At 38.1% G+C, this 22,698-nt stretch overlaps 1 protein-coding gene across 1 annotated transcript; it reads right to left on the reverse strand.

Moving 5' to 3' along the window:
* On the reverse strand, nt 4,563–22,635 carry SYAP1 (synapse associated protein 1). The gene is made up of 9 exons (XM_021409727.1): nt 22,417–22,635; nt 18,771–18,889; nt 16,052–16,118; nt 14,316–14,389; nt 13,999–14,138; nt 12,335–12,480; nt 7,886–7,944; nt 6,804–6,951; nt 4,563–5,701 (listed from the first exon to the last, which is right to left on the reverse strand). Exons 1-9 carry the CDS (start codon nt 22,595–22,597, stop codon nt 5,574–5,576), a joined length of 1,062 nt encoding a protein of 353 aa, XP_021265402.1. The 5' UTR covers nt 22,598–22,635; the 3' UTR covers nt 4,563–5,573.

Raw genomic sequence — 22,698 nt, forward strand, 5'->3', positions numbered from 1 at the left:
GTTATCCTTAGGAGCCTCTTCAAGTTGACAACTTGAGGAAAAACTAGTTTCCCTTGTTTTTTCATTGCAACCAATTTGCCACTTTGCTAGAACAGTTACTTCCAGTCAGCACAACAGCCTCGGAACCGATCTTCCATTCCATTACAAAAGGATAGTGTATCTTTAACATTTAAAGACAAACTTGTTAAACTTCATGTGGTTGGTGATTGCTCAGCTCTCAAATTTGTCCAGATCTCTCTGCAAGGCCTCTCCACTCACTCTTCTATTGCCTTCATTTGGTTGGGACTTGGCGGCAACTTGGTGAAAACTGAGCCGTATTGTTTAAACACATCAATAAGAACGCCTTGATCATAACTAAAACAAAATGTTCAAAAAACTTACCAATAACAACTGGGAAACTGTGAAATAAAGGCATTATTTCTTTTCTTACAGCATTCTTACAGCATTGAAGAAGGGGAGGAAACTGTTGAAATGCAGAAGTAAATTTGATTGTGTCCTTTTCTTCATGGTTACTGTCCTGACTGCTTCCACTGACCTTTTCAAGAAGCTGTGGACTACCAGGTTCTTCTTTGGAATACTTTCTTCCTGGTACCAACTAGAAACTGAACTTCTTCCAGTGTTACTTTTCACTAAATGACCAGTCAAGAAAGAATATAGAGGGGGGAGGCAGAAGGAAAAAACAACCAAATGAATCACCACTCCTTTACTTCACAAGATCCTAAAATTAAATGAGGACAATTAGAGAAATTAACCTAGGGCCTTACCTGGACAATGCTGTAAACATGTGCTGGATTAACTTACAGCTATAATTAAAAAAAACAAGCAAGATGCCAGGATGCATAAAGAATGGGATGAGGAATAGTACAGAAAAATAAAAGCTGTGTGCGTCACCTGAGTGGCGTGTTTTCCTGTGTGCTTATTGCTGATGTCACACCTCCATTCCTGAGCGAGGGCTCCAAAGCTCAGAGACAAGACTGAAAAAAGAGCTGGATATTTGTACTGGTAAGAGCTATAGCCAGTTACAAGTTTTTGCAAATGTTTTTTGAAAGAGAACACAGATGTCATTTATGGGGGCCTAAAGGCAAGTCTTCAGTCGTGCCTGAGTGGATGATCAGTCAGGGGATCCAATTAAGCCTGCTCTGCCTGACCTAACACTCATGTTGTTTTTCACACCTGCCAGTACTGAAGTCCAAATACCCAAGGTAGATTCCTCATCACACCCTAGGTTTCTAGTCTCTGAAGATGGGCAGCTCAGCCACCTCCACTGGGAAATACCCAGTGGCCAGGAACCAATACAGAGATAGCTAGTTGGCTCAGGGCAGACATCTTCATGAGTTTTCCCTGCAGGTACTCAGGGCCAGCAGGAGCTCAGTCTCTGCTCAGCTGACACAGAGACCAGCAGGGTGCCTGCTCTGCCAGTTCCTCCACCTTATGGATCCTATGCTCCCGTGTTTCTGCCTGCTTAGGCAATGATTCCAGGTCTTTCATTCACATTCCCACTACTTGAGGCTGCTTCCCATCAAGGTAGTTTACTGTTTTCATATCCACACTAAATGTATGCCAGGGCTTCTCTCCGCCCAAGTAATACTCTCAGAGTAGCATTTTTCATCCACCCAGCACATGATGGGCTTGAAAGTCCTGTTATACATGATACAAGATGCAAGTTGGTGATGATAGAGCAAAAGCACAACTTTGATGTTTAAATTGCAGGCATCAACGCCACAAAAGAGTGCACAGCCAGCATTAACATTTCTGAAATCAGCAGGAGAAGCAGCTAGATGTTATCAGTGTATTCACTGGTCATTGTTTGGCTGTTAAATTGGGTCATTTCTCCTCAGGTAGGACAGAAAACACAGAGAAACAGTAGCTTCATCTGGCTCTGAGCGTCCACATTAGGGTATGGAAACCATCACTTAATAAATAAAGCAATTGCAGAATTAAGGCTTGATGCATGCATACAATTTAAAGAATGCACACTAAACGTGTTTTATTTATAGCATCATATATCAAAGTAGGTATGAGATCTTTACCTAATTTTATATATTTTCCTTAACTAATTGCATTTCTCTTCTGGCTTACCCTGCTTTGTCAGGATCACTAACATTGAGAAAAAGTAATTTTTCTACCCATGTAGTTTAGGATTAAGCACACCTTCTAAGTACATCTGGAAAGGTTTGCCATAGCCCCATGATTCCCTGAATTAGCAAAGGAATCACAGAATTCACGGTCTGTCCCATGATGAAAACCACGCTTTTACAAAATGAAGCAAGTGATTCATTCTTCAACTGAAGTTCTGCAGAGCGCTGTCTCATTAAAAATGACAGTGACAAACTAATGATAATTATTTTGGTCGCTCCTCCTCTTGCAGTGGTATTTAGTTAGAAGTAACAGTTTCATAGTACCTTATGAGTCCCTGAATATATTTAGGTACAGTAATGCCTACATTTGTCTTTGTGTGTTCTACACCTGGACTCTAGACCTAGGGCCCAGTGTGGCTGCTGTTGCTTCTCAGGGCACTGGTAACTAACCTGATGCACTTCATCTTCCTTTATGTAACAGCTATTGCAAAGTAAAAAAATCAATAGTATTGGAGTGTCCAACAGTTCAAGGATGCATCTCAGTCAGGTGATATGCTGATGCACTTAGGGTTATTTCTGTAAATACGTAAGGTAAAAATTGACATATTGTGCTGTACTATATGCACAACCCAATCAACCTAACAGGAAGATGGTCAAGCAGCAGAGAAAAAAAATAGTTTTATGATCCAAATGAAGAGATAAACTAAAAAAAAAAAATTACTGAAACTCAGCAAATTGAAAGTTTTTTTTTTTTTTTTTTTTTTTAGAATGGCTATAAATGGCTTAATTAAGCTACACTTTTAATTTCAAGCTAACCTAACCTAAATGGTTCCCAGGCAATCTTCTTTTTGTCTCACAAAGGTTAACTCCAAAATCTTCAAGCTTGGTTTCTTCTGCACGCAAAAGTTCGCTTGCTTTTCCCCGATGTTTTAAACAACTACATTTTTTGTTACATTGTCTCTACAGATTAATATTCTATTATTTAGTTCCACAACCACACGCCTCCCTTTGGTTTCACACTGTTGTTCTTTTGCTGTATTTTACCATCTACACAATTCCAGTGCTTGGAATAACGTTCCAAAAAATGGCTTTGGAAATATATAGACACATTTGGGTTACAAAGGCCTACAGAATTCACCATGAAAATGAAGAGATCTACCTGTGTTCACCTTGTTACCGCAGAAGCGGAACTGACACTTTCTCTCTGGTCAAATGCTGCTAGACATTTGTAAAACCAACCTAAAAGAAAGTTACGGAACAGTCCTGAAAACTGTACAGGATTACAAAAAAATTATTTCAGCTTCCCAGGTTTAATATTTTCAAATCTGCATATCTGATTTAAGATGCTTTTTAATAGGACTCTAAGTGGCAGAGCTCAGGTTAAGCCATGCTACATTATTGCCTTCTCAAATGCAGAGCTACTTAGCTACTGGCTTTTCATCCCCCTGGGCACAGTTTTATATGTAGGAATGATCTTTTCTGAAAGACTCTGTTTTACATCTATAACCATGATATAGGCTATGCTTACATGAGAAGAGAGAAAACTTGATGTGCAAACCTTGTGCAAATAAGCAGGCGATGAATTTGAAAACATCAGGAACAATCAGACTGGTTTTCAAGAAATCACAGATTTGGAGCAGTGACACTGAGCTCTGAATCATCCAGTGAAAATCTGCCACTAAGAGAGTGAAACCACCGGGATTTTATACGTTGTGTCAGCTGCTGTGTCAAATGGTGAAGCAGATATCCTAATGCCTCCAGCTTAAATTTTGACAAATGCTTACAGATTTAAGAGTAAGCATTAAACACTGAATAGTCTAAATATTAGTGAGCATGACAGAGTCACCATTTGTGGGCTTTAATTTCAGATATGAGGGAGATCCTAAACCACCTCTTCATTACCACAATACCACGAGTTACTTTGAGTCTGTAACTAGAAGGGAAAGCGTACCTTAAAAGTGAAAAACGCTGTAAAAATAAACTGTGCTTAAGATGATTAATAGTTGGGAAAATGTACAGTAATAACAAAAGCAATTTGAGAAACCAAACATTTACATGTTTGAAACAGACTTCCATGATGGAAATTATAGGAGGGCTTCCTCTCCAAGTTGTTAACTGAAACAGTTTTAACTAGTACTTTCTTAGCATAACAGCAGTTAAAACTACTTAGCTTTTTTCAAGAGGAACACTGACTGAGTAATTACAGCTACAATCTTTCTCAATCTCTTCACAAAAGTCTTCTGCAGAATTATGTCATTAAGAGAACTCTCTGTGAGCAACATGCCTATAATTCAATTGTGGTTAATGGATCCTACTGCATTTTGCCCATTTTCTTTCATATTTAGGACTTTATGAAAGCTTTGTCACATCTTATGACACAGATGAAAAACAGAGTATTAAATTTTTCATTTATACACCTAAAGATATTGACTTAGTGATAAAACTACAGGAAATACCCACATCTAATACAAATTTTAAAAAGCCTTTTAAGAAAACTATTTTTATTTAAATTTCAAGTCTTATGCACTGTGTGAAAGTATAGTTTTGAAATCTGCAGAAGTCTGAAGTGTTTTCCCCTCAATATGCCCTCCTTCCAAAAAAATGAGCCAATTTTATACATATCTACAGTATTTAATAAAGATGTCCAAACGAGCCAAAGTTCTACATAAGTGTTTCAGCACTTAAAGAGAAACATTCAATTTGCTCTCCCTCAGCAAAATTAAATGGAAACAAAACAGTCATCGAACAAAGGAAGCTTTAAAACCAATTCTCTCTGTTGGGGAAAGGCAGTATATCTTAATATGATGATTTAATAAAAACAACAGGTTAATTCAAGCAAGTAGGAACTCAGTTCTTATTTAATTGCTTGAATGTTTGCCTACAAATCATATCTGATCAATAAAAAAAACAGCAATTCTTCTGGAGTCTGAATTACTTCTTTTTTTAAAGATCAGAAATTATTTGTTGGGGTCTTCTATACATTCTTTGGCTACATATGTTAAGGAGAAGTTAAATACACATGAAAGCCACTAGCTACACGTAACTCAAAATGGTACACATTTACAGATTATACAGGCATCAGAGCGTAAATGCGAAGGAAGTTATTTTCAGGGACAAAGTTATATACAACATCAATTTCTATACCCCAAATAGAAGGCCGTAGACAAACTTAACTTGAGATTCTTAGACTTGGAAATCTTGCAGAGCTTCTTGATCACCTAAGAATACCTCAAACTAAACTGTTGCTTCAAGGTATCATTTTTACTTATTAGATATAACCTGCAGTGTCGGTCTCTTTTTTTTCCTTTAAAAGAATGAAGAAGTTCAGATACCGCTCACATAAAGAACAGAAATACTGGTTGTATCCCAATATGGAATTATAACCATTCTACATTTTCTTGTCTTTTGAAGATCTTTAGGAAACAAAATATAAAAGTGGAAATCCAAATCAGTTTTCAGGCAAAGTTTGGGGTTACAGTGATTTTGTGAAAATGCTTAATTTTCTTCTTGCAGCATTTCTTCTATTTCTTTATCCCAGTTTTCATCGCGTTTTTCTGATTCTGTCACCACTTCATACTCTTGAAGCTCTTGCTGTAATTCCTTTTCCCAGTCAGCAGTCTCTTCTGCAAAAGATAAACGAGATCTTATACTATCAAACTGATTGTCACACAATTATTTACATAAAACTAGAAACTTGATTATTTTGCACTGAGTCTATCTTTTCTCTCGAACTTTATGAAAAATTCTTCAAAGCTAAAGAAACTTCAAGATGGGAAATTCCATCTTCACATCCTGACTGACCACAGATAGGAAAAAACGGTTTTACCAAGTGTCCCTTCGCTAACTAATTTCCTACAGGCTTGCAACTTAATATGACCTGAATCTCACTCTGTGCCTTTAAATCTTGGTGAGGGAGGAAGCTGTGCTATTTAGAAAATAATGAACATAGTAAGTTGGTTGAATATACTGTTAAGAAAAAAAAATCAGGATCAAATACTGTGGATAATTTTAAATACAGCTAGCATTCTCCTCACTCACATTTATAACTAGGCAAATCCATTTAATCCAGGTTAAAGGTAACCATATTTCATACCTCAGGGCAAAAAGAAAATGAGTCAGAAGGCACTCCTGTGTTGTTAATCAGTTTAATTAACTCTGCCTGTGATAAGAAAGAGCATGGGGGAGGAGGTGGGTTTTTGATGTGTTACGTGTCGGTTAGTACTTAAGCCTAGATACGAATGTGGGTAATTCCACAGTCCAAAGTAAGGCCAGCTGAGAGTTCTCTGAGCAAATTGCTCTTTAATGACTTACTGAAACCCTTCTGTCAAAAATCTAGATGCAAGAAAACAATTTCCTCAAGCTTGGATTCCAAATAATGTATTTTACTCACAATTAAATAAAGAAAAATTACATGCAGATACGAATCTATGAAAGGGGAAAAGGAGTAGGAAGGTAGACAAAAATAGTACTTCCACGACACTTATGAAAGAGCCATCCAAGTGTTATTTGGACTGGAGCTCCTCACAAATAACGTTCTGCACAAGACACTGATTGTGGAAATAATTATCACTAATTTCTGCAATATTTAATTGCAGAACATTTCATACATTTTAGAAAATGAGTCACAAATCTACTTTCCTAAATTCTATTACAGTACATTTATAGATTTAAGTCAACCTATCTTAGAATTACTGTATTTAGGACAGAAAGTACTAGTAGTTTTACCTTCTACTACTGAACTCTCTTCTCTCTTTTTGTCCAGCACCAGTTGTTCCATTTCTTTCCTTAGGTCCTCCTGATTCAAATTACAGGCATCAAAAGCATCACTCACAAATTCTGATACACCTGGACTTGTGGAAATCTCTTCCTCTTCCTGTAATAAGATAGTTTTATATAAGCTTATCCTGGATGTGGGACACAGAATGGTACCAATATGAACTCTGACACATGCAACTGACTGCCTTTTAGTTACAGACCAAAAAAAACCACAACAAAACCAAACCAAATGCATTACTCTGTCAACTCTTTTCTTTATGGGCTCTTTTTCTCTAAGAGTACTTCTTGTATAGTGAAGAATGGTCTCTTAAAAATAATTCTGTTTTTGTACTGCTGAGAAATAACAATAAACTCCTAAGTAGCTTCCAAATGCACATAAGACTGGTATTAAGCTTTGCCCATAATTCAGTAACGGTTTTCTACACGCAAAAAAGAGATTGAGAGGACCATTCTTTGGAAATCTTTCCAACCTAATTCAGTCCATTGCATATTATTGCCAAGCGAATACACAGTTCTGCTTTTGCCAAGAGTACTCTCTGGCACTGATTTTACAATCCAGAAATGAACAAGGGTCATTAGGTGTCTAAGTTAAAGGTTTTGCAGTATCAAAGCCACTTCTGCTGTTGCAATAAGATTGCTACAGCAATGGATGATTTAGATTTCCTGTACTTAAGATTGACACTAGACAAAACATGGCACATGCATATATTTTTTATGAAGGCATCCCTTGTGTTTAAATATAATGCAAACCTTCTACTCACAATGCTTTGGAAATGTTTCTTCAGATTAAAAAAACCAAAACAACATCTTTATTATTATAATGTGCAAGATACTAATTGAAAGCATACTTCAGATATATTGCTGTTTCTACTACTGAAAATGAGTATCACAACAGAACATTAGTATGCTAACACCAGACTGTCAGATATTATTATAGTTTCATATCACAACTTATTCAAAAGAATGGATAATTATTTAAGAAATAACAGTTTCACATAACAGATACCAAATGAAAGTATAAGCATTTTTACCTCTTGAGATTTTATCTGAGGTTTTATAGTTACAGGTGGTGTTTTTGGCCGTATTGTTTCTGGCAAGAGAGGAAAAAAAAAGGTAATTACATTTAAATATTTAAGATCTCATTTATTCTGAATAGCTTTTAAATATAGAAGGAAACATTTGATTTTAAATTTTAATGAAATCTGGTGGTCGAAGGCTGAATTCAGCTATAGGTGAAGCGTTTGCAACAACAGCAAAAACAGACACAGAAACTTCTATTTCTAATTAAGGCAAGTTCAGCAAACCATTTTCTTATTATGAATCCAAAGTTAAATTACAAGAACCCTCCTCCCCTACTAAACAATCCAAAGAACCACATAAATAGGAATAGCTGGAAATGGGGAAGAATTCCTTTTATAAAATGCTCACAAATCACAACACATGCTGCAAGATCTTTGAAGTCACAGAGGTGTAGACTTCCTCAGGAAATCCAGTTACCACCTATTGTAGAACTTAGAACTCCCTTGACTGTGTACTTCTACTGACACAGGTATTAGTTAGCTCTTAGGTACAGCAGACTGTATCTGCATGCACGCCCCTAAACCACACACAAGAAGAGTGCTCCAAAGTCTTACCTTATTTTACACTGGCAGAAGTCACCAAAAAACAAACCCTAGAAGCTGTTCCAAATTTTCTAATAAAACTCACTGTACGTTCCTAATTTAGTAGCATGGTGCAAAGGAGACAGTGACTGCTTACAAAGAAGGAAAGATCTTTTTCTCAGGAAAAGAACACCCCAGCTTTTCTCCCCATGTGACCAGTGAGGTAGAGGAGTCACAATAATGAGCCAAGTGGCTGACAGAAAAATTAATGCACAGGGCAAGTTGCAGTAGCGATGGAGTGCTTGCTTAGCAGTTTAGTTGTTTAAACACGCAAAGCAGCTGTGAACTTGCAGCTGTGTTTATTGCAGGTGGATCTTTCCTGCTTACTCAGTGATTTTTGAAGAGGAACTTTTTTCAGGTTTAATTTTCGAGATCAGCTCTAATTAAAATAATTCTCTAATTGGTAGCTGTCACTGCTTGTAAAGCTCATCTACTCAATGGCCACTGCTCTGTCATATCCTCTTTCCTCCTTCCCCTCTCTAATCTTCATAGGATCTGTTACTGTACCCAACACCTTGTCCAAAAAGGCTCCACTATTCCTGGCTGGGGGAGGCTGTAGAACATGGCACAAAACTTTGCTCTTCAGTGGTGAGTCCCAAAACACTGGGAAAGAGAGGTGCCCCAAGCTCCACTGCCTTCTTTCATGCAGAAGCAGCACAGCAGTTCTGTGCTGGGCCAAGCACCAATCCAATGTCACTAAAACACCATTAGCACTGTTCTAGATTTTCTAGCCTGACGTCATCTCCTCCACTGCTGATGAGATAATTTCATTCCCAAGTAAATAGTTCTACCAAGAGAAGGAGCAGAACTTGGCATTTTGTTACAGAACATATAAGCACATGGCTTCTAGGTCAGAACACGGAATGTTTTCTATTTGTTCCTTTTACTCCCCCTTAACTATCATGATTGACGTGAAACTCTGTGAAAGCAGCATGCAAGAAGGAGACAGACAGAGATAAAATGGAAGGCAATAATTCTATTTCACAGACATCGGTCAGCTTTGGGAAGACGCTGAACATTATGAGAAGTTACCAACAGGCAATTACTTCTAGTTTTAGCCTCCAACTAGTGATTTCAACTTTCAAAAAGGTCATATAAAATACACCAGGTAATTCAGAGCTCTCCAAACCTATGCAGTGTTGAAATAAAACAAAACATATATTTACTATAGTCTGGTAAGTATATCTTTGCCATTATATAAAATATAGTCACTGGGGCAGTAAATCTATTTGCCTAACTTATACTGGTCTTCTGAATCATGCGAAATCCTTAACAGGTCAAAAGGTGATGCATTTTTTTCCCTAAATGAAAATGTTTTGTTTTCAGTCACAACGTTCTACTAGAAGAGTTCTTTGGGTATTACCCAGCAACTTTGACTGGAAATTTCCAAGTGTTTGGATGATTCAGAGGTAGCAGTTCTATTGTTCAACAAATTCAGTTGCTCTGTCTCTCCTAGAGTTGAGACACTTCCATTAAAACAGCTGTAGCTCGGCAAATTTGAGTACTGTACTGTTTAAAAAGCTGGGCTCTAGAACTCATAGTTTAAGACTGTCCATTTAAATGCACATTTAACTTGTGTATTAACATTTAACTTCTGCACTGTAGTTAATGATAGAAAAAACTTCTGTCTATGCGACTAGACCATCGGTCAAAGGGTAGCGGCTTTCTTTTTTTTAAAATTGGTTTACTGAAGCAATGACATTCAGAAACAGAAATCAAATATCAGAACTGAATATAATATAACAGAAATCAAAAGCTCAGTGGTAAGGAGAAGCACACTAATAGTAAGCAGACTCCACAAGCAGTATGTTTACAAACAATAGTGAATAAGGTCTCTTTTGGCAGACCTTACATTTTCTCATCTTTCCAAATGCAATCTTTTCCAGTATACAAAGAGGACATAAAGACAGCAGTAGGTGAGAAGATTCAATACATAAAGATCTACTGTGAGGCACTACAGAAGCTAGAGAAGATGACAGCCACCACTCCACAATACAGTCCTGTCAGTTCGTGTAATGAAAAATCCAAAGGAAACAAAATTAAAAGAAAAAAAATAAACAAAAACAAACAAACCAAAATCAGCACCCTAACCTCTTACTAAAAGAAAGAAAATCAAGAAAGAAAGAAAATGATATATATGCATTTAAATGCCTGTTAGGTGCAGTTTGTGAGAATCCCAGTGATTCCTGAGTTGGATGGCACCTGTACAGGGTAATAGTAAACAAAAGTTGCTATCAGAAAGTGACAAAAATGGGAGATAAACATGGTGGGATTCTAAAAGTGTTATGACACAAACAGTTAATTAGGAATAAGCCTCAGTACAGCCTGCACGAAAAGGTAAAGACAGAAAATTTCTGCTTTGACAAAAGAGTTAGTGCAGGGCAATAAAGACCAGTTATTTTACATGAGGAAAACAATTTGAAGTTGCAGCCTCCACAAAACTTGAGCCTTGTGAGATTATTCCCAGTTATGCCTGCTAAGAAGCGACTGGACGTTGACATCTTCCTTTTGTTTAAACCATTTTTTTCTCCTTTTTGCAGACATCAAATTATATGAAATTTGTAAAGAATTAGCATCTTAAAGACTGATTTCTTGAATTATTCACCTTTTTCTATCTACCCTTTTATAAATATAACTCTACCTTCACCCCAAGGTTCAGCTGCCCGTATCCAGGGAACCAAGGCCCAGCTGAGTAAACTTGGCTCAGACTGCATAGAAAATTAGCAACTTGTGCAAAAGGGCTGGGAGAAAGTACATACAAAGATAAGAAAGGTGAAATTAGAGACTGAAGGAGAATTACAAAGATGGGATCAATAGCAGCGCAGGACTCAAGAGGAAAAATAAAAATATGGAAAGATGTAATACCTGAAAGAGGGTAAAGGGAGTCAGCTTGACATTGATCAGTTTATTGTCAGTCAAGCTGGCAATGTCATCAGGACATCAGCATTGGTAGATTTGATGACAGTTTTTCTGATGTTAGGAGGATATGTAAATCTGTTCCAAGGTACAGCAAAAGCTTCCTCCTCCTGCCCAACGCCTACCAACCTGCAAAGATTTCTCAGGGGTGGTGAGTGTACTCATTAGACTATGATTTTATAAGCTATGACTGTGTCTTTGCCAGAAACCGCTTTATACTCTAAAGGTGCTCAGAATTTGTCTGCATGCAGGTAAAGATGCCCAGTGACTGAAAAGAGGATCAGTAACTATATACAGTATAAATTGATCAGCATAACTGGGAAGGCCTACGTTAAGGTGGCTTGTTATCTCAAGGCTGAATCTCAAGTAGCCTTATGTACCCATCTTACTCCAATTCTTTCATACATCACATGCATTTCCATGTCCTACACACGTACCACCACAGCAATTATACCCCCAAATCACTAACTTACTTCCATCTGGACTGAGGCCTATGCAAAAAAAAACCAAACTAACACATGCTTAGACAAGTGAGTGCAAAGTGCTTGCCAGCTGGCTGAGTTGGCTAGTGCCTGCTGCCTTACAGGTGAACCAAAGCTACCTCTGACTTCTGACAGGTCAAAATAGTGCACCAGAGACCACTAGTGGCTGAGATCTGTTACAAATCAAGCACAGCATCTTGTCTCTTGGGACTTGCACCATTATGGCAAAGTTGGCTGAAATTGGAAAACTGGTTAGAAAGCATTCGGAACTCCCTTTCCCCATCCGGACGGACAGACTGAGCATGGTGAGAGAAGTCCTGATTTTACATAAAATCCAGGATAAAAAAATCTGGCACCTGACACATACAGTCAGTAGACATATTAACGTAATGAGCTGCGGCAATACAAATCCTTTCCATACCTGTCAGTTGACTGTCCTCTTCTCTGCCTTTGTTCTCTTCTTTTCCTACTGCTTGCTGCTGAGCAGCAAGCGCGGTGAGCTGTGCAGACTGTTTAATTAGGGACACTCTGTAGAAATAATTTCTCCAGAACACTTCCTCCTTTACACTAGAGAGAACAAAGAGACATTGACTACTACATATGGAATCATGGTTCCTCTTAACATCTACCAATGAACTAAAAAGAAATACACCGAGGAAAGGAGTAAGCAGAGCTGTCACAAGTAAAAACTTTGACATATATGATATAAACAGTTAAAAAAATATAGCCACTATTATACAAATTCTTGATCTCTTCCACAGCAGTTACATTGGGCTTAAAATACAATCAGGTGTTATTTCTTAAAAAAAAAAAGGCTAAACATCATGCAGTAATACATAATTTAGTAAAACATTATGCCGTTATATTGCTCTTTCTGAAGATGGTTATTTGGCTTACAGACTTTATTTACATTCTCATATTTTCATCACTTCCTATCTAAATTCAACATTCTTTTACTGTTAAACTATCTTTACCTATACCTTCCTTAGACCTCAGGTGCAACTGTAATCTTTGATTTACAAGTAGAAGCCAGTCCAAGATTGCTGCAGAAATATTCCCCTATCTGGCACATCTGTCAGCACATCCGGGGGACCTTCCGTAAGTAGAAACTACCATTTTGGAAACAACCACCCCACAATCATGCAAACAAACAAAACAACTAAAAAACATCAAAGCCACCTATTGGGAAATGAGGTAGGGCAGGCACGGATAGCAGGACCAAAGGTTGAAGGCAGAGCATCAGAGACAGATCTGAACAAGACCCAAAACATGGCAGAGAGCTGACAGAAAAACAGAACAGACGCAAACAGCAGAGAAGGGGTAAAAAGTATAAGGAGAAGGGAAGCCATATAAAGGGAGACTTAACACAGAAAAGCTCACAAAAAGCATTTATTTTTCCTCCTGTTTCCATCCTCAGACATGGAGACTAATACTGGGAACTCCTAGTCAACAAGAATGCTGACTTGTGAAACAAGCTTAGAGAGCAGAACCTTGGATGGGACAACAAAGGAGAACAGAACGGGAATAAAATTGGGATCAAGAAGCCATACTGGAACAGACTGTTAAGTGCTGGGACACGTAAGTATATTTTATTTGAGTCTGCTGGAAGGTGGTTACAACAAAGAGCATTTATCATTGTTCCTCTTGCCTGCAATAGTACTGTTTTTCAATTTTTTTTTTGCCATTTCTCCAGGAGGCCTCTATCTGTGATCACTTCTCTGGGGTGTGAATTACACCGCTTTGATAAAAAAAAAAACCCAAACCAACAAACCTGCTGCTGCACTTACCTTTGGTTGGGAAATAAGTTTTCAATTTAACACAGCAGACCTCAAAAAAATTAAGACCTCCCCCATACTGAAATCAAAGAGTCCTTAGTAGTTCTGAATTTCTAAGACTTCTGCTCCTTCCCTTGATAGCTAAACAGCAATGCACACGCATTATTTTATGTATTTGAAATGGGTATGGATAAAATACAGAGGAAATAGATACCAAAGGAATTGAAGGCAGTAAGAAGAAAGAATAACACACAAATCTTTGCAGATATACTGAAAGTACAATGATAATCAGCAGCAAAAAATTACTTACTGTTTGGGAACGAGATCAAACCTCATCCTATTTAGAAGTTGATCTTCTTGTAACATCACCAATGCAACAGGGTACATTTGATCAAAGTCAAAATTAAACTGAACACCTGCTGGGGGATCCCGCAGAAAATTTCGTTTATCCTTTGAAGAACATATTACAGTCATTAACTGATACCAGAAAAAGGATACCACATTTCACAAACAAAACCAGCAAAACAATCCCACTTCTGACATAATTCTATCACACCACAAAATGGAAAATCCCTCTATGAAAATGAAAAATCATATTGTTGATCTTACAGTAAACAAAATACTTACTGCTGATAAGGCCAATATTTGTTGTTGAATTGTCTCTTCCTCATTGCTGTCTACCCAGGGAGGAACTGCTGCTTCTGTTATTGAAAGGAGGAAAATATATTTGTGCTTGTGCAACTTAGGAAAAAAAAGTCACAAAAATAAGCAGACCTGCATCACTAAGTTAGTTCATTGTTCCTTTTCCCTAAACTGAGATCAAGTCATAAGACGTCCGTACGATCGCTCTACGCATGGATCCTGACTTATCAGAGGTAAACAATACTTTAAATAGTTGCTGTCTTTTGTCATTATAAACCAAAATGTGGAGGTTTATTCCCTATGTGTTCAGCCAGAACCTAACTGCCTCTTAATTTAGTTACTGCGGTAAAAGCTGTGTAACTGGGTAATCTGACTGCCAAGAGAAATTTCTTGACTCACTTTAAATGCGCAAACTTTGCCTAACTTACGTTTCCAAAATAATTTACTAGTACATTAATTTTCCAGCACTCAGAGGACATCAATTCTTTACTGAGGGAGAAAAATAAAAGTTTATAATAAATTACAGCAAATTATAAATGGAATAAACATACCGCAGTTGACCTGCTTTGTACATTTACAGATACTTACAGAATATTTCTGTAGGCTGTACAGACACAAAAACTATTCTAGATGTATAGAAATCTAGAAATCTCTTCATTGTCAATGTAAATTCAGCCTGCAGAAATTGTATAACTCATATGAACCAGTTAATAAAGAATTATTGTGTATTTACCTATACTTTTTTGCCTGTGAAATCGACATAAGCAGGCCCTTTTACCCACATGGATTCTCATGCTGATGCTAATGCTTCTTTCCATTAGGGCATCCCTGTCTCCCCTTTACTGTCAATCCAGCTGCCTATTTTCATGAAACTTGTAGAAATATTTTAGAAGATGCCAAGGTTTACCAATAGATACAACATACAGACAGCACAATCACATAAGTGGGATTGCAAGAGAAAACCAACTAACAAACTACCTACAGACAGTATGAAAAAATTCATCATGATCCATTTAAAATCAGCATATTTTCCAGATTAACAATAAAGCCACGAAGCATTCAAGTTGTAACACATTATTGTATTCAGTTACACGTTAAAAAAGATCAACTCAATGATATAGCCAAATGTAGAAAAAAGCGCTTATTTTAAAGTTTCAGATGGGTTCACTGATCTCAATAGTACCTAGGCAGATAATTTAAAGGCTCTAGATCACAGATAATTATAAAGCAAATGAGTTACGGGGAAAGCAGAAGAGCAATTATGTCTTCAACATAAGCAGCACAACTACTCCTACAGTGACTCATTAGACTCTATAATGCAACTCTTAACTCATGTTTTCTATTTCATTATGAAAGCACGGTACGATTGCTAAAGCTCAAAGGAAAGTTAATTGGCGTGACAGTTTTCAGTAAATACAGACTTAAAATTCAAAACAAGCATAAGAGATCAGCTTTGCCAGCACACTGATCCTTAAGGTGATTTTAAAAAGCTGAGTTTGGTTAAAAAACCCAAACAAACCTAACCTTACTAGATAATGTAACAATGACATTGCTGAAAAACATCATCTTCCTATCCCACAGGATATATTAGGTTCAGCCGTACAAATGTTTCCTTACACAGAAATCCAATGGATTGTGCTTAGATATAGCTCAAATATGCAGATACCTACAACATTTTAGTTTACATTACATCATGTATTACTCAAAATAGCGTACATTACCTGATTTTTTTGTTTGCTGTTCTTGGACAAACTTCTTTTGTTCTTTCTGAAAGTCTCCAATAATTGTCTAAAATAAAAATCAGGGAACCTCAGTAAGTAAAATACATATATACACGCAAACATACTCTTTCAAAGTAATATTTATAGTTTTTTCAAGTTCAGTGGATGCAAAACACAAAGGAAAATCCCAGCTTACAGACTTCATTTAAACATCAACATACTGTCCATACATTTACCTCTTTACATATGAAATACAGACAAAAACTACTGCCTGCTTTCACTGACACTTAAAGATACCCTTGGCCTTGTAGTAAGATTCAAGACTTGGCTAAGAAATACACCCACTGCAGTAAATCAGACCTATAAAACTGTTAACTATGACTTCCAGAATGTGTGCTTAGCTGAAATCAAATAATTTCTCCAACTATCATGCTGACAAATGTACATCACAAGATTACGTTCAGAAATAACCTACACAGAAATTAACGCTGAAAAAAACTGGGAATGGTCACAGGAAAGTTATATGCTTGATGTAACACAGCATTGTACATTTTACAGCAAAACAGTTAGGGATTTCAGAGCCAGAAATGCCACAATCTAGGTAACAACGCAAATATTGTTTTGCAGTTGAAAGCACTGGAAGGAAAGAAAAAAAAAAAGGAATGACACTGGAAATGGGAAGTGAATACTTAAACCTGCTTTAAGATACTGTAAGAACATTTCATTCAGCTACCCAGCACTCTGGCTTTAGGTTAACATCAGTGAGAGAACTACTGTAGTGCCTATGATAAGAATAGATCCTTGTGCTTCCTTCCAGTTCCAAGTTATCTGAATTTTTAGTATTTACAGAATAAAAGCAATTTTTTTGTCGTAAGAGAAAAGCATTAGGATGCTATAGAAGCTGTAATTCCACTCCCCCGTACATACACATTTTAGTCAAAATAGGGAATTCACATTATCCAAAGAACAAAAATACAAGAACGCAGTATTTTAGGCACGGGAAATTGTGGGTAAGTACCTACAGCATACTTTATAAGCCTTAATGCTTCTGTAATAAATGACCAAATAAGATTCTTGTTTATTTTCCCTCTTTTTTTCCAGCATGTGGACTTGAGCTAAATAGACTCTAATACACTGTCATAGGAAACATAACTCTGTTATCATATACAAACAGTTGTCCCTAAAAAGTCAACAAAATTTGGAGATAAAATTCAATCACAACAGAATTTCAGAAGCGTCATTTGATTAATAAATTTGGCAGACAACATGAACATCGATTACACCAAGCACCTGAACTTCTGAACTTAATACTTATTGTATTTTAAGTCAACAAATACAGCAATCCTTTAGTTCCCCATAAGGGTGTATGAAACAAAGCTGCAGGAGGAGAGAGCTGGCTCCATCTCACATTCTGACACTTGCAGATGCACAGACTCACCACACCTTGGTTGTTTTTGGCCTGTTCTCCTCCACTTCCAAGCTACCTTTGCTCACAAACAGAACACTACAAGGTACTGATTGCTTTAGTTTCCCCTGTTAAGCTCATGACTAAAGCACTGGAACAGCACCTGCTGCAGAATTTAAACAATTTGAGCCAGCAGCCAAGAGCCAGGAGAGCAAGAAACAAATGCCAGGGTAGGGGAAAAGAACAGGATCACACTATGCTTTTTCATTTACTCATTGGTCTTACAAAAACATAGATATATAGCTCTAGGGCCTTACTAAACAATATCCACAAAACTGACCTAATTCTGAATCTTGCTTCAGAGATGCATTTAACACACAGAGGTGGTAGGATTTCACAGAATCATAGAATTGCTCAGGTTGGAAAAGACCTTCAAGATCATCCAGTCCAACTGCAACCTAACCATACTACCCTAACAGCCCACCACTAAATCATGTCCCTGAGCACCACATCCAAATGGTTTTTAAACACATTCAGGGATGGCGACTCAACCACTTCCCCGGGGAGCCTGTTCCAGTGCTTAACAACCCTTTCTGTAAAGAAGCTTTTCCTGATATCCAACCTAAACCTCCCCTGGCGCAACCTGAGGCCATTTCCCCTTGTCCTGTCACCTGCCACCAGTGAGAAGACACCAGCCCCACTCTCACTGCAATCACCTTTCAGGCATCTAAAGAGAGCAATGAGCTCTCCCCTCAGTCTCCTCTTCCTCAGACTAAACAGCCCCAGTTCCTTTAGTCTCTCCTCGTAGGGCATATTCTCCGAGCCCTTCACCATCCTTGTTGCCCTTCTTTGGACCTGCTCCAGCACCTCAATGTCCTTTCTGTACCGAGGCGCCCAAAACTGAACACAGTACTTGAGGTGGGGCCTCACCAATGCCAGTTTTTTTTTTCCTCCCACTTAAGTGGAAAAAGAAAAGTAATTACATCCGAGACATCCCCAGCCATCTGTCTCCAATTTGTTCAGCCTTATGTCCTATTTCAGCATATATATATAATTTGTTTTCTTATTGTCTTTCTCCATTATGTCTACATCCTGAAGGAAATGAGCACTGGTGCAGCACTGAGTAGAGCAAAGTTGACCATTGCACTTTTACCCCAAATGGACATTTTGGTCACATCATGTATCATGCCAGGAGATATCTGCTATTGAACACACAATTCCTAAAGCCATTAAAGAAATTTTATCACATGCCAGATCTGCTACACAACAGTAAGCAAGCAGACCTTTTAGATCAAGAATTGAGAAATAAAATACCTTATCAATGATACTGTCGATTTTCCCTTCTTCTACAGACTTCTTAATGGTCTGTGCTGTTTCGGCAACAGATTCAGATATCTTTTTTGTAGCAGCAGTGGCGAAATTGAAGAGGTAACCTTCAGTATAGACAAGAAGAAAAAGAGCTGAAAAGAGATCTCCCTTCATCCAAGACTGGTACTAGATTTCCCTTTCTCTTTATACATTTGGGTATATATTTGAAGTTTTCCTTCTGAATGATTTAACCCAGCCTCTGACTTACAGAGAACTCCTAAAATCCCATTTATCCTTTTCTAGTTCACATACTCTTTAGCAATGATCAAACTGTAAGCTTGATCAAAACTTTCTGTAAATCAAGCCATTATACTTGAACATCGATTACTAAATCAAACATTCCTAACAGCTCAATACACTGCTTTCCATTAAATTTTCTGAAACAATGCATCTTTCATAATTTCACTTGTTTCTGAGACTTCAAGCAACAAAGCAACTCTAGCAATAGTATTAAAACAATTATGCTTTGTAGCAAATCAACATGCACAATAAAGTCTCATGAAGTGAGACAACAAATGCACGAGAAAGTTCTGGTAAGGAACACTTCAGATTCCTTTAAAATTCTTAAGATAGAAGCTTGCCCTTTTCTACTTTGGACTGTCTTCTTTAGAGCTCTATTAGAAACAACGTGACACTGTTTATTCCTGTGAGTAGGTTCAGAACTAAGGAGCACAGGCAGTTACCCTGTACTGTTATGTTTTAATTAAAGGAGTTAGAAGAAACTTGAGAAGGCAAGCAGCAAGACTTCTACCAGGAACCTTCAGAAATATTAAATACCAGTTTATCGACAGAGGATCTTAGAATAACATTGACATTGTTTACTTCTCAGATAATTACATGGTGTCACATGCGCTTTAATCAGATGTATTATTACTGTAATATCACTGTTACAGTGTAAGTGCCACAGTAAATAATGTCATTCTAGGGTTAGAAGAAGTGAAGAAGTAATGGTGGATTAAAACTGCACAAAAACTCAAGTTCCTTATAGATTAGAAATGTAAAAAAAATAACTTTAAGATGTTTAAAGTAGTTGAATTGTTCTAACACATTGTTGTTCACCACTGGTCGACTGAGGTACTTTGCAACAATCATGCCACCTTCTGGAAAGCTGACTGTTGTTCTTTGAGCCATATATTGTTTCTCAACGTTATCACCAAATAAACACTGAAAAATGCAAAGGTCTATCCAAGTCCTTCAGCAAGCCAAGTCCTTCAGCAAGCCAAGTCCTTTTTCTTTCTTTCCTTTTTTTTTTTTTTTTTAATGTGTATCTTGTTTCTATCACAGATTTGTGGCAACTAAAACTGAACTTCCTCCTAGCACTTGCTAGCATCTTTGCTATTTGTTTATCAGGCTTTACATCCCATCGCATGCTTTCTATCGTATTTAAAAAAAAGTCTATTTTCTACCTTTTGCTTAGAGAAATATAGCACCACCCCTTAGAACAACAGAGAAAACAACAGCCTACTGTACTCTTTCCTCCCCACAAGCTTTTATTGGTTCTTTTATGCATCCCTGGAATCTTTCGAATATTCAAGTGCTTTAGGTGCAAAAGTTTCTGAAGCATTTGCTGCCCAGCTACTTTTTGGTACCACTGAGCAAAGAAGTTTGGGCCAGTCCTGAAAACAGCCTGGAGAGCAAAATACTTCTTTTCAGTAAGTACAAACTGAGTATTCTTCTTATGCTAAGGTACTCAGAAAACCCCAGTAAGAGGTGGTACTTAGCCTCAGAAGAATAGTATTAGTGGTGGAAAAACAACACTTCCACATCCAAATGAACAATAAAGCTTCACTCCCTCTTAGAGACCTATGTCTGCATTAAGAATATGTACCTAGCAATATTTCTATCGCTAATTCATATTGGTAAACTCTTCTAACCTTTGTAATGATATAATAACGAGCAAAAAAAAGATGTATGTAAGGCTTCAGTTTTACCTGCAGAATTTGTTATGTGCTAGGAGAGTCTCACTCACACCTACCTTGGTTGCTAGAGATGTTTCTAGAGTCATTATCTGTTAGAAAAGTGGCCTCCAAATCCATACAAAAAGACCCTTCCAGCACAACCTTCTTTGGTGTCACTGGCATTGAATCCACAGATCGCTGTACCAAATTCTTACTACTATAACAAATTGCGGGATGGATGTTTTTGTCACTAACATTCAATATTTTTCCTTCTGAAACTCCAAAGCACCCTCCTGGGCAATCAGAGTAGATTAGGACCTACTTACAAGAACAACCAGACACCTTACCAATCCATGCAGACACCTTGCTGCATTTCAGAAAGCCCAAGGTAAGTATATTAAAGAAACACCTCAGACTGATGTCTCAGAAGACACTGAGCTTGAATTTCAGGGACTAGCTTCAGTACAGAGCTGCACTTTCTATTAATTTTACCTAAGAATCTACACTAGTACTGCAGAATGCTTACCTACAGCCAACTACAGCACTCAACTCACCACAGATGAGTTCAACAAAATAATCAGACACTGCATTCCTACGAAGTATCACAGAAACACCCACACCACTTCATGAAGCGCATTATTCCATATGTATGCATCGCTTCTCTCATAGCAACAGCAGAATGAGTACTTAAAGAAATGCTGTTCACTCAGTAAGAGAAGATAACCAAAAGGAACACCTGAAGCCATTTGCTTGGTTCACATTTTAAATATCCAACAAATTTTATACAATAGCCTTTGATACCCAGTGAGGCAGCACCATTTAACAGGGCACAGAAGAGTCGGCAGCTGTCTCTCTCGTTACCAATCATTGTTAATTAAAAAGAATCTCTGAGAAACAAACAATCAAGCCAACCAAACAGCATAACAGAGGTGATATCAGAGGAGTAGCTCAGTTTCAAACTTCTGGCTTTATTAATTGCATAGGATTGTTTAAAACTATAGAAGACTGGTCAACATGCATGGAAAATTCCACCCTGTGAAATACACAGAAGCAATGCATATGTATACAGCCATTAACAAACATGATTTAGGAGAGATGCAAAACAATGATACAAGGAAATATCAAATAAAAAGGATCTGTGAAAATAACTGAGATATTTTCCTATCTTAGCTAACTTGACCCAAATTATCATTTACATCTGGAAATATATGCTTCGGGGCTTGTTTTGCTCATTTGTTTATTTTTTAAGTATTCTGGTCACTTTGTGTTTACTTTGCATCACTAAACAAGCTACAATGAGGTTGTAACTACCTACAAAGAAGACAGCTCTTTATGTTTGCAGAGCTGAGAATAACTGCTTAACCTAAAACCTACGTGCAATTGTTTAGTTCAGTTAAAGCTCAGCGACAATAAGAAGCACCAGTGGATTCTCCTCTAACCACACAACGAACAGATCTGCCTTCACTCCTGTAGCTACTCTGCATTACTCTCACCTTAACACGGGAGATTCACTACTTTAAGACTACGTTATTGCTATTTCTGAACAGATACATCGCTGCGCTCCAAGGACACGTCAGACAAGAAGGAAAGCTGTTCTTTCACTTCAGCCTTCCCCTGGCACGAAGCCCCCCGGAGCGCGCTGTGCGCGGGGCAGCCCCACGCCGGCCCCAGGCAGGGCGGGGCAGGACACTCACTGCCGAATCCCTTGGCCTGGCTGAGGAGCGCGTCCGTATCCTCCTGCGGCTCCGCCCGTTCCTGGCTCTGCGCGGCCGGCTCCTCTACCTCCTCCGCGGGGCTGCTTCCCTCTTCGGCCGCCAGCAGCTTCTCCTCGCCTGCTCGCTCCAGCCCTAACCAGCTGCCTAGGCCGCGCAACATGGCGCGAGGGCGGCCGCGGCCGCGCAGGCGGCGGTTAACGGGCGCTCCGGCGGGCAAACTCCACAGTCTACACGGACTCCCGGACCACCCGCTCCTTCCGC

The sequence above is a fragment of the Numida meleagris genome, chromosome 1 (assembly GCF_002078875.1).
Source record: "Numida meleagris isolate 19003 breed g44 Domestic line chromosome 1, NumMel1.0, whole genome shotgun sequence".
NCBI classification, from domain to species: Eukaryota; Metazoa; Chordata; class Aves; order Galliformes; family Numididae; genus Numida; species Numida meleagris.